Source organism: Alosa pseudoharengus, unplaced genomic scaffold (assembly GCF_046254945.1).
Source record: "Alosa pseudoharengus isolate Yale_2024_CS ecotype anadromous, Long Island Sound unplaced genomic scaffold, YU_APseudo_1.1 YU_APseudo_1.1_scf_3, whole genome shotgun sequence".
NCBI lineage: Eukaryota > Metazoa > Chordata > Actinopteri > Clupeiformes > Clupeidae > Alosa > Alosa pseudoharengus.
In genome coordinates this window covers 37,571,065-37,586,210 of record NW_027468718.1, presented here as the reverse complement: position 1 = coordinate 37,586,210, position 15,146 = coordinate 37,571,065, and the positions used below count along the sequence as shown (strand labels likewise).

At 44.5% G+C, this 15,146-nt stretch overlaps 2 protein-coding genes across 4 annotated transcripts in view; both read right to left on the bottom strand.

The window, feature by feature from the left end:
• cln5 (CLN5 lysosomal BMP synthase) overlaps positions 1-7,589 on the bottom strand; it is a 37,444-nt gene extending 29,855 nt beyond the window's left edge. The window contains exon 1 of one of the 3 annotated variants that reach the window (XM_076264203.1): positions 7,201-7,589. In XM_076264203.1, coding sequence (XP_076120318.1) covers positions 7,201-7,307 — 107 coding nt within the window. In that variant the 5' untranslated portion in view covers positions 7,308-7,589. The remainder of the gene's footprint in view (positions 1-7,200) is intronic. The other 2 variants (XM_076264202.1, XM_076264204.1) reach the window with 2 other exon arrangements.
• Positions 1-15,146, bottom strand: part of vwa8 (von Willebrand factor A domain containing 8) — an 833,026-nt gene that overhangs the window by 481,627 nt on the left and 336,253 nt on the right. The window lies entirely within an intron of this gene.

Genomic DNA, 15,146 nt, shown 5'->3' with positions numbered 1-15,146 from the left:
ATCGCAGTTGGAGAGGATGAAGCTCCTGTTTAGGAACGTACACGCCATCGGAAAGAAGATGAGACACTTCTCCGACTACGTGTGGATGTGCGAGTAACTACCAACCTGCTTTAACGTTAGTAGATAACTAAAGTACAACACAGTGACACAGTGCAATGACTGCTATGTTATCGTTAACTTAACTCGTGTTTACTTAGCTGTGTGTGTAGGCTACGTGCGTGTGTATGTACGTACGGTACAGTGTAGGCCTATTAGTGCTAGGCTACGTATGTGTGATCAAGCTAACGTTAACTGTGAATTGTCATTCGTATTTTTAGGGTTGATGAACAGAAAGGGTTAGCTGTAGGGAAGACATACAGAAACGCAAAACAGGCCCCAAGTCTTCATGCAATCCATAGCAGAGGTTGAAAGGAAGAAGGTGGAAGTGGAGATATCGGCCTCGAAGTTCATCTCCATAATGGTTGATGGATCCACAGACAGCAGTGTAATGGAAGAGGAGTTGCTCCATGTTAGATCGAGCAGAGCAGGAAAAGTCCAGGTGCAGTTTATGGGGATCCAGGCACTAGAAAAGGCAGATGCTGAACATGTTACAGGTGCAATATGTTCCATGATGTCTGCAGTCAGTGGCAGTGAGGAATGGAAGGAGAAACTAGTTGCTTGTGCAACAGATGGAGCTGCAGTAATGACAGGATCCAAGACAGGAGTGGTCAGTCGGCTTCGTGGGAACAAGTCCTACATTCTAGGAGTCCACTGTATGGCACACCGCTTAGAGTTGGTCTTCAAAGATGTAATGAAAGAATAAATAACAAAAATAAAATAAAACAATTGGTGTAGAAGAGTTGAGGATCTCTTGACCGGCCTATACACCTTCTATCACAGAAGCCCACTTAACAGAGCCACATTAAAGAACAGTTTCACAGTGCTGGGCATGAAACCCCTGATGCCCACCAGAGTAGGAGGTACAAGGTGGGTCTCTCACCTTTTGAGAGCCCTGGACCATTTCCTTAAGGGGTATAAAGGAATTGTTCACCACCTTGAGCAGGTATAGTGATAGTTAATAGGTAGTGTTGTACAAGTACTATTAATCTTTGTCAACAGTTTGATTTAACCCATCAAATGCAGTTCAATTCAGTCTAATACATTTTGTTTTTGTGTTCTAAAGACCAAATCACCAGACACTGAAAAAGTCAATGCCAGTCAACGGAACCAGGCACAAGGATTCTGCAAGTGGGCAACAGATGGAGCCACTCTGAAGTTTTGCTGCTTCATGCATGACACCTTGACTCATCTTGGCAACCTGTCAGTGACACTGCAGCAGTCATGTTTGACAGTGGCTGATGTTGACAATTGTCTTACTTCCACTCAGGCTGTGATCTGCAAATACAAATCCAGGTACATATTGCTTACTGTTTGTAATTTAAAATGTGGTATTAATCATTGCTTCACTTCCAAAAATGTCCCTCCCCTTAAGGCCTTTGCACACATAGTTCAAATTTTATTTTACCTCCAAATGTGACCTCCCTTTCCTCTCCCTCTGCTGTAATGACTCATGATTAAGCACATGTATTTGGAAGATTTATTCAAATGATACAGCAATAACCTCATTCACAGCATGTATCCACTGAACCATATACATATGTTCACGGTGATGGTATTGTGATAAATATAATTATAAATTATTGATGTAAAGAAAACTTTAAAATAATTGTAAACTACAACTTCATTTTGTAATATAGCTGCAAGCAGCAATGAGGGGGCCAAGCAGAATAGGCCGGAGTAGCCACGGCGACAAGCTAGAACTCAGCAGACACCCGCGATCAACACTTTCAACAAGTGTCACATCAAAACATAACTGACTTTGTAGGGCAGAAACAGGGCTGAGTATTGCCGCCGCCTCCGCCAGCCAGCCCCCCCACCTAATCACCCCTGTCCGTCCCACCCCGTCCCGCCCCGCCCTTCCACGCACGCATTAGAATGAACTGGATGGAACATGTTGTGTTCACATCCAAAAATAAAAAGTCGATAAAACACATCAGCAACTACAGATCAAAATGCAATATTGCTTTTTGCAGCACCCCCTACATGTCAAAGGTCAACACATTTTTTGAGCGTCCTCCTAATGGGGTCATGAATCTATGTAGTAAGTTTGGTTATGATACATGGCAGGGTTGCTGAGATATAAGCTCACTTCCTGCTCGGCGGCTTCGCCACCAATTTCGATTAGCTGTTACGGGCGAATGCTTCTGTCAATTGTTCCAGAAAGCAATGCACTGATAAGGCATGGTCTGAAGATGGTCTCTGCCAATTTTGGCGAGGATCCGCTGAAATTTGTGACCTGCGAAAACTTGTATGTGTTTTTGATTAAATCCAATATGGCGGCCGAATCAATTACGATGACATCACAAGTTGGCTTGGGTCGGCTTTAGGACCTCCAACAGTATTACCAGACACCATTAGTGCGTTGTAATTCTAAGCACAAGATCAGCTACAGGCCAAAAGGCATGTTTCTTAATTACAGCGCCCCCTAGAGGTCAAAGGTCACCAGATTTCTTGAACGTCCCCCTAATTGGGTCCTGAGTCCATGCACCCAGTTTGGCTTTGATACATGCAAGGGTTGCTGAGATATGAGCTCACCTCCTGTTTGGGGCTTCGCCGCCAATTTCGATTGGCTGTTACAGCTGAATGATTCTGTCAATTGTTCCAGAAAGCAAAGCACTGATAAGGCATGGTCTGAAGATGGTCTCTGCCTATTTTGGCGAGGATCCGCTGAAATTTGTGACCTGCGAAAACTTGTATGTGTTTTTGATTAAATCCAATATGGCGGCCGAATCAATTACGATGACATCACAAATTGGCTTAGGTCGGCCTAAGGACCTCCAACAGTACTACCAGAAACCACTAGTGTGTTTTATTTTTCTAAGCAGAACTGCAGCTACAGGCCAAAAGGCATGTTTCTTAATAACAGCGCCCCCTAGAGGTCAAAGGTCACCAGATTTCTTGAGCGTCCCCCTTATTGAGTCCATGTACTTAGTTTGGTTATGATAGATCAATGGGTTGCTGAGATATGAGCTCACTTCCTGTTTGGCGGCTTCGCCGCAAATTTCGATTGGATATTTCGGATGAACGGTTATAGTTCCGAAGACAAAACACCACAACTTTTGTGAGACTTGGTCTGAAGATCATGTGTGTCAAGTTTGGTGACGATCGGACAAAATTTGTGACCTGTGAAGTTTTAGTTTCACTTTCACTAAAATCCAATATGGCGGAAAATCCATCATGGCGGAAAATGACGTCATAGAGTGCGCGTTGAACTCGGCTTGGTCCAAGGAATCCAACGATACCTCATTTTTGAAAATTGGGTCAACGGGTCAGAAGTTACGTGCGTGAACGCAAGTCCAACTTTGGCCTGTTGGTGGCGCTAAAGCGCTTGAGGTGCCAACATGAAACTTGGTGAAATGAATCATGGGACTGTCCCAAATCGGTGTGCCAAATTTCACAACTTTTCACCAGACGGTTCTATGGGCTGCCATTGACTTCAATGGCAGAGGAATAATAATAAGAAAACTAACAAACACAATGGTTGCCTCGCAGCTTCGCTGCTTGGCCCCCAATAATAGGTATTACTGTATATGCACAACAGAATTACAGAGCTTTAGAACTGTTGCAATAAAATCAGAACCATCAAACTGCAAATATTTGTCAAATAGTTAAAATATTAGACTCTTGTCTTGAAACATAAACAAAAACTTATAGTACAAACTTCCTCTTTTCATATAATTTCAGACTTTGGCGATTCAGAGGTGGAGAGGCTCATAGATCACTTCAGGTGTGAGACACTGTCTGACCTGCTCATGGTGCACCGGTCCTCTCCGTCAATAAAAGACTTTGACCCAAGCCCAGCGGTCCAGTTGTGGCATGCTAACAGCTTGAGGTCACAGAGACCAGACCTCATGGAAAACCCAGCTGCTGAAGTGGTGGAGGAATCAGAGGGGAGTGTCTGCTCCTCCTCTTTTGAGGACTCCGAGACCTCAGTCTCTGTTCTATGAAAGGGGTTTTCAATTGTTGCCTGACCTTCACATTACAATGTAATATGGTTTGGTTTCTGTTAATTATTATGATTGTTATTGTTGTTGTTTATCTAAATGTTATCCAGTCAAAATATTAGACTCTTAGTCTTAAAAAGCAACATAAACTTATAATATGTACAAATTTAAAATACCATTTTGATATTAATGTAATGTAAAAAAATAAAAATAAATGTTGAACCTGGATACACTACAGTGACAAAGAAACAGTGATGAATTGCAGTTGGGTGTTAACTAAATAAATAAGACCATCAGTGAGATGATTGGATGTTTGTATTTCTGTTATTTTCTATTCTACAAGTAAATGCCTGTCACACCAGGTCAGATACAGTTGTAAGTCATTATGTAGGTCTAGTCATAAATGAGATTAAGTTGGTTAATAACTTGACAGGAGTTTAATTTGTATTCTGTACAAGTTCAAGAACCATTCTTATGCATTTTCTGAATTTGGCTGGTAAAAAACCTCTGTGGCAGGTGGCCCTGTTGACCTACCTACCAACCTATCGGAGAGCGCAGCGCATACCGTGTACAATGTGATAGCCCCTCACGTACGCGAGGAGGATTTGGGGGGGGGGGGGGCGTTTATTGACGAACTCACGGCTCGTGTCCATTATTGCGGCGCATAGACGCTTGCAGATGCCTAGCCCATCTCGCGTTCGCCGCTTGTGGGCGTATATTGGCTGAAATTAGTTGCCGCTTGTGGGCGTGTAGTTTAAACTGTTCAATTCCGGCACTATCGTTCCGGTAGGACCCGCAAGAGACGAACTTCACTGGCTATCATTTCATTGGCTAATCGCCTCGCGTTAGCCGCTCTCATTTGCATAAAGTTCAGCCGAGCCCAACTTCTTGACGCGCCGCTTCTGTTCGAATGGCCGCGCCGCCTTCCCAAGGTGCATTGCGGAAGCGTAAACCCCGCCTTGCCGCTCTCCATAGGAAATGATGATGAGGCAGGCCCGTCGCTAGAAGGCAAGCAAACCAAGCAATTGCTTGGGGCCCCGAGCTGGCCAGGGGCCTCAAAACAACGACTGGTTAAGAATAAAATGCAACGACAAACTGTGAGCGCCCCTTTGATAGTCAATGCAGTAAAGTGCAACGACACTGTTACCGGCAATACCGGGATGCCCCTCAAGGGGGCCCTTCTCAGTAGTCGCTGACAGCAGCCAGCCAGCCAGGTTTGTGGTCTCTGCTGCTGCCGCAAAAATATAAAACCTCGGCAGTCATAATGAAGCGGAGTTATGCGTCCGTAAGCCAAAAGAGAAAGGAAGAGGATGACAAGAAAAAACAAGATAGTGGTAAGTGATAAATTACACTGGATAAAATAGCTCTACTTGTCTTGTACAAATGGTATAATGTCGCAGCAGGAAGGCTAGCCTAGCAAAAAATGTTTATGTTAACTACCTGCCTGACGGCCCATGCTGCTTGTAACAAACTAGAACAGTTAGCGCAACTTTTTTTTCCCGAACGGACGGAATATGGTTACATACTGTAATATGTTTATTAACGGGATAAGGAAGACGCAGATCTGTTCCAGAATTACTGTTTATCGTATTTAATGACATAACATTGCTATAGCTTTGTAATAGGTTTTGATGAAAGTGGCATAGCTTCTCTGCTATACTAACTATTCGACCGTGATAATCGATTTACCAAATGGGGGTTAGGAAAACCACACGATAAATTCCATGCATCAAAGCAGACTGGAACTTTCATGTCTAGTAGTATTCATGCACGCCAGCTGTTTACTGTCTTTAAAGCACCAGGTGCGTCTGTCTAATTCTCAAACAGCAGAATGCTTAAATGCTATGTTAAGCTACAAGTAGGCCTAGGTCAATGTATAACATTAGCTTGGGATGTTTTTACAGTAAGCATTGGTAGTTGTGAAAGCAGCTGCATCCCTTCTAAATATCAAAATATGGAAATGCTAACATATCTTTTCTTTCTCCCTCAAGGTGCTTTGCTTACATTTCTCAGCCCTCAGGCTCTTCCTAAGGATACCTCCACTGATGAAGATAGCCTGAAAGGTTAATCTTATGTGTGTGTGTGTGTGTGTGTGTGTGTGTGACTGTGTGTGTACTTGTATTTATGTTGGATGTTTAAATTGCTATACAACCTGCACTCTTTATAGTTTGAACAATGCATCCTTTTTCTGCATAAGATGGCAGTGTTTTATTTTCTCACTTTGTGAGAACTGAAAAATGCTAATGTGAGTGTGTGTGTGTGTTTAAGCATGTTGGATTTAGTTATTGTGCACTTTTTTACATTTATATTGGATTTTATGGTACGGTGGTGTTTTTGCAAATGTTCAAATGTTCAAAATGTTCAAATCTAATGCACAGTATATATATGCAACTGCAGTATTTGCACTGTCAAAATTTTGTATTTATATAAACTGTGGGTGAACTTGAACTTGAACTGTATGGCTATGCGGTGGTTCCTGTAGGCTTTGCGTGCGGTGTGTGTGTGTGTGGGGGGGCCTCCATGTCCATTTTGCTTGGGGCCCCCAAATTACTTGAAATTCCCTGGCGGTGGGCTTTGCCGCGATAATGGACACAAGCCGTTACTGTCCAATGATTCTAGGTGGTCTTGGAAATAACAGGTCAGGTGATTGACTTGTTTAATTTCCATTTCAGTGCTTCCAACTCAGTGGCTGTACAGTAAGTGTGGAATAGGAATAGGATTTCAAGTGATTTTGCAAAAAAGGCCAAAAAGAGAATCCCATACCCATACCAAGGATAGTTACAGTCTTGTAATCAATGCTCCGTGAGATAAGGAGCTTGATATATAGGCACGTTTGTTTATAGCAGGATCGAATCCAGTTTAATGATGTAGCTTGCAAAATATTACTTGTCTTTTGTCCGAGTGGCTGTAGTGTGTAGTGCTCGTGGCGCATGCGACTTCACTTCAAATCCGCCGCCCTAAACAACTTTTTTGTGAATGTACGCCAACTCCTGCAGCTGTGCGAACACGAGCAAGGAACCAGTAGGTGGAAAAACAAGAAGCAACACCGACCTTACAATGTAGCCTACTTGAGTTCGGTAACGTTATGTTAAGTTAGAGCAGAGCCCGTTTAACACGCTAGTAAAGTTATGACCCAACGTTAGCCAATAAGCCTTACCTGTACGGTACTGGCCATTTTCTCTTCCCATTACGAAGATGTGACTCCGTTACTTGCTCCAATGTTAGCTGAGTAAGTAAATAGGCACAAAACAACGTGTATTTCATATCAAGGGATGAATTGGCAGAGAAGTTTGCTGTTATCAGCTGGTGCTTTAGCTACGGACTTTTCCGTTTACTTCCGTATAATTTAATAAACATCCGTGTCACGTTGTCCAGGTCACGAGATTCTGGTTAATTGCCTCTTCAGTCCTTTCTCGATGTCTCCTTGGTTGAGGTAAAGACAGACGAAACGCTGCAATGCATATCAACAACTTTTAAGTTGTGCACTGAACGCTCAGGGGCGCATCTATGCCTTTTGTGAATAGGCCTGTATTCATTACGAAACCATGTTACATAACGCCTTTTGTCCACGGAATACACTAGTTCGCATTGTGTCCACGAAACACTAGCACGTCGTTTCGTGGACCAATAAGGCCAGTCAATCTAGCCCAAAAAGACAAAACATTTACAACAGAAATGACTCTTAATTGGTCCAATAGACTACCCTCCTGAATCATAAGGCTACTAAAAGTCTACCGCCGTAGATGGAGTGGAACATATTTTCGAGATTAAAAGTCAAAGTTGCGCCCAACACTAAATTGAGTAGGCTACAATAGGGGAACAACATTTTCAACTAGATGTACCGCATAGCGGTACAAAATATGACCGCCGCTCAGTCCTGCACATCCATTCCGCGAAAATAAATCATATTAATGAATTTGTCTCCATCTTCTACTCCATCCCCCACTCTTGAAACTTTTGTGTATGCTTGTTTGGAATGTGTGTTTGCACACATTCCGCACACAAAGTAGCCTACTGGCGCTGCAAAGGTGAATAGATTTGTTTCTGGGCCAAAAAATCTGTAACATTGTTATAAAACCTTTAAAATCTCTAAACAATCACAAGTAGGGCAGTTCATCATAGTCCATCCATTGCAACTGGACTGATGAAAGGTACACCTGTAGGCTACATTGTATTTGGGAAAAGCAGAAGGTAGCAGCATAATGTATTTATTTATTTATTATTAAACTAAAACAATCCCTGTCAGTTCCATGCAGTTTTCAACAGCTATCAAGAAGAGAGGTCATGTCATGGATTTTTGTGAATGTTTCTTCTTCTACATATGCATAGGTTTAGTCATCTAGTTCAAATTATATTCAGCTTTATTGTCAATGCACAAATTAAATACCAGTAGTCTAAAACAAAATGCCGTTTTACCCAGTGGTGCAAATAACTGACATGTCCAAAAGGGCCTTCATGAAATGCGTTGCGAGACTGTTAATACACATTTTAACGGGCAAAGTTGAAGAGCTACTCCGTTATTGTTTGTGCAAATAATATGCTGATTCATGTTCCCTTGCATTTTGCAACCATGAGGTCCATGGTTAAGCTCAATCTTTTGACGCAATCTTTTGATTTTCACCCAGCCTAGTCCATGGTTGTTTAATTTTGCGATTGAGATATCCACGCACTGGCGCACCCCCTGCGACGTGTTCGCCCCCCGGTTTTAGAGCTATTCTAAATGCAAAAATGCATAGACATTGCATGCCAAAACCGTGACTGTTAACAAACTATAAGCTATATAAGGTAGGCCCTATGCTAGGCCTATTACACAACACAAATTGTCACCAGGCTATGCTGGCGACCCAAATAAAATCTCCGTTGGAACCAATGGCTTACACCTTACAGTATCAAGCTGCCACCTCTTGGCGAAAAGTTAATAGTTTTGCATATCAGTAGTAATACATTTCACGTAGCTGTGAATCACGGAAAGGGCGAATGAAGTGGACACTTCTAAATGGAACCCAACCCACTGTACAGTAACTCAAGGTCTGTGGCTAAAGCAGCCATAATGAAAGCGTTATCATTGTTTGGATACTTCACACACACGTGTTTTTTAATCGCATAGACTACAACTACCAAGCTGGAATCAAAGCACATCGACTCCCCTCTCACACCCTAAACACGCACTTCGAACAAACAAAAAGCGCCTCAGTCTCACGGAATAGCCATAGGCAAAACTGTATCTGACCGGTGTAACGTTGGTATTAAATCATCCATCGCAAAGAATGATTTTTGTAGCACGTGCAACAAATATGTGTAGGTACAGCCCTGCCCTGAATACATCTCAACGTGCGCTCTAAAACATCTGGTTTAAATGGAGATGTAGATCATCACGGGATCATAGACAGGTTATCTTTCAGGTAGCCTAGGCCTATATATTTTCCATTTAAAAACCATCACGTAGCGAACGTGTTGTGGCTAACTCACTTAGCTCCTGTTAGTAGCCTAGGTTATGGTCATAAGCAAATGAGATGACAGTCGAAAGATACAATTAGTGCTGTTATCGATTTGCTTGGTAGCCTATAAACGCATTTATGGTTTTCTACAAATACATCAATAATCAAATTGGCCTCCATCACTCAACCATGCTAACGGTAAAATTATTTTACCTACGTTCTGCTATTGATAGGATTAACGTAGCCTACCTGCAGTAAAAAACAAGCATGTCCGATAAACATTCTCAGATTTATTTCGGCTTCAAGAGGAAATGGGAATTACATTTCATGCAGAAATCATCCTACCCTTAGACGTTCTCTGCGGTAAACTACTGTAGCCTACAGTCTTGTCCTTGTAGGAAGCATAGTGTCTTTCTAACCCACTTTAGATTAACTTCCAACAAAATTACGTCTCACTGCAACGATGCGCCATCTAGTGGACAAACGACTACTTATCGCCAATACTGGAAATGCAGCCATGATGATGATGATGAATATTTATTTTGGCTTTCTTTTAATCCTACTGAATTTGTAATTATGTATCAGCCGTTCTAATACCGATAGTATGTGGGTGCCTGTGTGTGTGTGTGCATGTGTATATGTGTGCACCACCATCTACAGGCCAATGAGTGTAGAGTCACTAAATGTACACATAACTTAATTTTTTAGACCCCCCCATGGATGAAATTCTACGAAACTTGGCATACCCCCAGAGAATGTCAGGTTAATCATACACATAAACTTTGGTGCAGTTCTGAACGTCTTTACTGAAGAGAGGGGCGATTAAAGCAGAATGATATTGCATTTTCATTTTTTACCGGGGGGGTGCAAATCACAAATGAGTGATTATGGGCTAAGTTGATGTGGGCCCTTGAGACCAACATACCATAAAAATTTCTTCATCCTCGGTGCCACGGTTCAGGTAGTTATTTAGGAAAAACTGCATTTTTTGGGTTTCGGGGGGCCCAGCGCGGAGGGGGAGTGGCCCCCGGGGACCAAACGAAATTTTTCCGTAAAAGTCTAGTGGGGCTACATACCCACCAAATTTCATGTGCCCCGGTGTTTCGGTGCCCCGGGTATCGTTGACCAAAATTTCAGGAAGTAGATGACGGGAAAAAAAAAAAAAAAAAAACTTTGACAATCCCGCTTCGCTAGCGGCGGTCATAATTAATAGCTATCACTATGAAACTTCTCCAGTTGATTAGTGACAGCCAAAGAAAAAATGTATTGCAAGTTTTTGAGATTTTGGCCCCTATTTTCCAAGTTTATTTTCTTATTTTGCACATCTGTTTTTTAAACAATGCGCCCAGGGGTGTGTTAATTAACAACCTAGGGAGTGGCCTGGCGCATTGTCTAAAAATTGCTATTGTACACTGTTGTGTGTGTTTTCAACCCCCATGACCATGGCTTCGATGTCCCTGTCTATTCCTGGCCACCAGACCACCTCTTAGCACCGCTGCTTCACCCTGACGACGGCCAGGTGGCCTTCATGAGCCATGGCAAGCACCGGGGCCCGTAAGGCAAGGGGTACAACTGGTGCGGTGGCCCCGGGCCACACAGTGATCGTTCCAGCAGAAAAGCTAATCCTTAAAGCGGTGAAAAGGTGTCAGGCTGGTAGGGAGGCTGGAGACTGGAGGCCACCCCGAGTGGATGAAGGAGCGGAGCTGTGCCAGCACTGAGTCCTCCTCAGAGGCCTGCCGAAGCTCCTGCAGTGATACCGTTGCCTCCTGCGGAGAGTGGAAGAGCTGTATAAGGTCAGAGTCTGTGGTGTCCGTACTGAAGTCTGTGGCTGAGGGAAAAGTAGCCAGAGAGGGTGTAGAGCGTGACAGTAGGTCTGCCACCACGTTCTCTTGGCCTGGCGTATATTGCAGTGTAAAGTTATACTGGTGAAGTCTAACATACCAGCGATGGATGCGCAGAGGCCTGTGTCCTGATCTGGATGTAGCAAGCAGAGCTGTGAGCGCTTGGTGGTCTGTACAGAGAGTGAATGAACGGCCATACAAGTATATGTGCCAGCACTCACATGCCCAGACGCAGGCCAGGGCCTCTCTCTCCCCCACTGAGTACTTCTGCTCTGCTGGATTAAAGGCCCGTGAGGCAAACGCAACCGGCCGCTAAATGCAGTCATGGAGCTGAGACAGCACAGCCCCAACTGCAAAGTTTGAGGCATTGCAGGTGAGAAGAGTTGGGCTGGACGGGTCAAAGTGGGCGAGCACAGGTGGTGAGATAAGTTGAGACTTCAGCTGTGTGATGGTGTCCGCACAGGCCGGGGTCCATGTCCATGGGGCGTCCTTCTTGAGGAGTAGACGGAGCGGAGCAGTAGTGGCAGAATACTGGGGTAGGAAGCGCAGATAATAAGCCGTCATGCCTAGAAAGGAGGCGAGTTGGGCAGGACTGGATGGCATGGGCAGCCGTTGGATGGCCTCCACATTGTAGTGTAGAGGGCCTTCTGGGGTCAGGCGAAACCCCACAAACTCCACCTCAGATGCAGAGAAGATGCATTTCTCCCCATTCAGTGTGAGGTTATGAGAGGCCAGAGTGTCCAGTACCTGTGTCAGGCATTGGTCGTGGATAGCAGGTGTTGGTCCATGCACCACTATGTCGTCGAGAAAAACGACCACTCCAGGGATGCCAGCAAAGATAGTAGACATTATCTTTTGAAAACAGCTAGGGGCGGAGTGTGATGGTCTAGCTACGACCGCACATGACTGGTGACCTGTTGGCACTCGTCCTCTACGCATCAGCTGATATTTGCACACACACACACAACACATACACTCATACATGGGCCATTGCTATGTGGCTAGATATGTGCAAAACAACACAAGACGGAGCTATTAGAAATGGTGGCACGTTTATTGTTTGTCTGAGTTAGACGCGTAAGCTTGGGTAAAGTATTAATGTTTGTCAACCGATAGCTACCGATTTGCGTTCTTGGAGTCGTCCTCTTGTTCCGGCTTCTGAAGGTCCGGTGGCAAAGGAGGGCCGACTGGATGCCATGGACTGTTTATTGTTTCCGGGCGGCATTGGACCGTTCCATTATGTTAATTTGTTGTGGGGGATTTCGAGACGGTCCTGATCAAGCCGCATCGATGATTAGTCTTTCCACATGTAACCGAGTCTGTTATTTAACAATGTATTTTGCTAATTCTGCTAGTGACATCTGTAATATATTTATGCTTGTGGCCCAGAGTCTGTCTTGTCTATTGGGTGTTAATTGATCGTTTAGTGTTTACCTGTCCATGTTAAATGGTGCTGGTCGCCAGGTATATGTTCCCCTCTGTCTAGTCTGATGTTAGTCTTGTCTGGTCTATGTGATGTGTACTGAGTACTATGACTCTGTTACAGCTCCCCTGCATTTTGATTAGAGGCTTAAGCTGATTTTTCATACTGGTTCAATATTGCAATTTTGGAAGATTATCATTGTTAGCATTTTTCTATGGACTCTTCTGCTTGGTGGTTCGATCCAAGTCGAATAATAAATTACTGTCCATCTTCAGCTACTGCCTCTGCTTCTTTGGCCACACCCACATTGGTTAATGTTAACTTCCGCTCGGTTCCATTACACAGAGCAAAGGCCAAAAGGCATCCTGGTGTAGCAAAGGTTAGGCAGTGAGGTTATGACAATCTGGGTGCAGGGGAACCTGCAGGTAGCCCTGGCGGAGATCAAGCTTGGAAAATGTCTTGGAGCCATAAAACTGTGAGGTCAGTTCTTCTGCAGTGGGCAGCGGGTATTTATCTGGTACCACAGCCTTGTTTACCGCCCTCAGGTCCACACACACTCGCAAGCCGCCTGTTTTCTTTTTGCCAATCACCAGATTCAAGATCCATGGTGAGGCGTCGACTGGTTCGATGATGCCTGCTTCCAACAACTTTGTCAGCTCCGCTTTGACATAGTCGCGCAATGCTAGGGGAATGCGTCGAAGGGGCTGTATGACTGCGTGCGTGTCCGTGTGCAGGAGAGGTTAATGCATGAAGGCTGAGAGGCAGCCCAGGCCTGAAAAGAGCTGCGGCCATCGCTGTTCCCATGCTGAGCTGACCTGCAGGATTGGTGCCCCGCCGCTGTCCAGGAATGTGAAACCCAGGCTGGTGATGAGGTCCAGCCCCATGAGGTTAGCACCGTGCTCTGCCACCTGGAAGGTGAAGGTCGGGACGCATTTGCTCCCATGGCGTACTGCACAGTTTAGGGAGCCGACTAGGGAGATCTTTGCATTACCGTACCCGTGTAGCCAGTTGAGAAGTGATACGGCCGCCCCAGTATCCAACAGCAGCGGTACACCTACTCCATCCAAATCCACAGTGCACGGTACACGAGCAGAGCTGACTGAATGTATGAGAGTGGGGCTTGTAGTGGTACCTTTCCCGTGTCGTGGACCAGCCTGCGGTCCCGCTGTGGCTGGTGCAGAGCGGCAAACCCTGGCAAAATGGTTGCTTTTCCCACAGCGTTGACACACCTGTCCTCTGGCGGGGCACTCGTGGGCTTTGGTGGAGTGCAAGGAAGAACCACAATCGCCACAGCCGCGGCGCCGCTCGCCACGTGTGCGGTCCGCGTAGTGTATCCCTGCGTCTCCCTCAGACGATGCTGGGCTAGGCAGGTGCTCAGGCTCCTCGACCTGTTGAGTTAACCCTTTAGCCACCAGGGTTTAAAAAGAATAAATTGGATTTGTACATAAAAATTTCAAAAGGCCATGGCTTGCAAGTGGGCAGAGATAAAGTCCTACTGTTAATGTGAAAATCATTTAGTATGAACAGAAGTTTATGAAGGGGGTAAATTTACTCATCTAATTTGCATATTATGACGTCACTGGATGGTAACCACCGTGAATTATGCACATTTCAGTAAATACTAGATGTTGAACATATTTGAGCAGTTTTTCTTTCTTTTTTTGTCATTTCACCGACATAACAAATGAACAGGAATACAGTCACATGTAAACCAACAATAGTAAACTATTACTATAATCGCAAACCCTATGCTACTATACAATAAAGTAGCCTGGTCAAATCAGTTCCATATCGCGGGTGACTTTGTAGTTCTTCAGAGCCCTGTTTTTACAACCCCTGCTGTCTATACCACGTCCATTACGGACACTATCATCACTATTGCCACTGGCACCTCCAGCTATGTTGGGCAGAGGGTCGAAATCGGTCGAAATAAGCATGGTATGCTTAGTGGACACTGTCGCAAAGACGTACCTACATTCACAGACGCACTGTGACTATCAGTCAATAGACGATCGATCTTATTCTCCAAAAGGCAGATATTCTCCTTCAGAATCATAATAGGTGAATAACAGATCCAAGACTTCGTCACACGTGTATTGGTGTATTTCTGCTTCAATTTGTGCAAAACTATGGCCCGCATCGCTTCCGCGTTATGGAGGAAATGCACGTCTTCTTCGTGTGTTTCTCGCGTCTTTTCCAAGGGGGCAGGCAAATTCCCGGAAGTAGAAGAATCGACGTAGGCTGGAGGGACCACCTCTCTGCTAACTCCTGTAGAAGGCTATTCATTCTAGGATTTTTTTGAAATACCATAACTTCATATAACATATATCCTGTGCCGATATTGTAGCTTCTGTGTAATCCACATAAACACTACAAAGGCAAAACAGACTCCACTACCTCG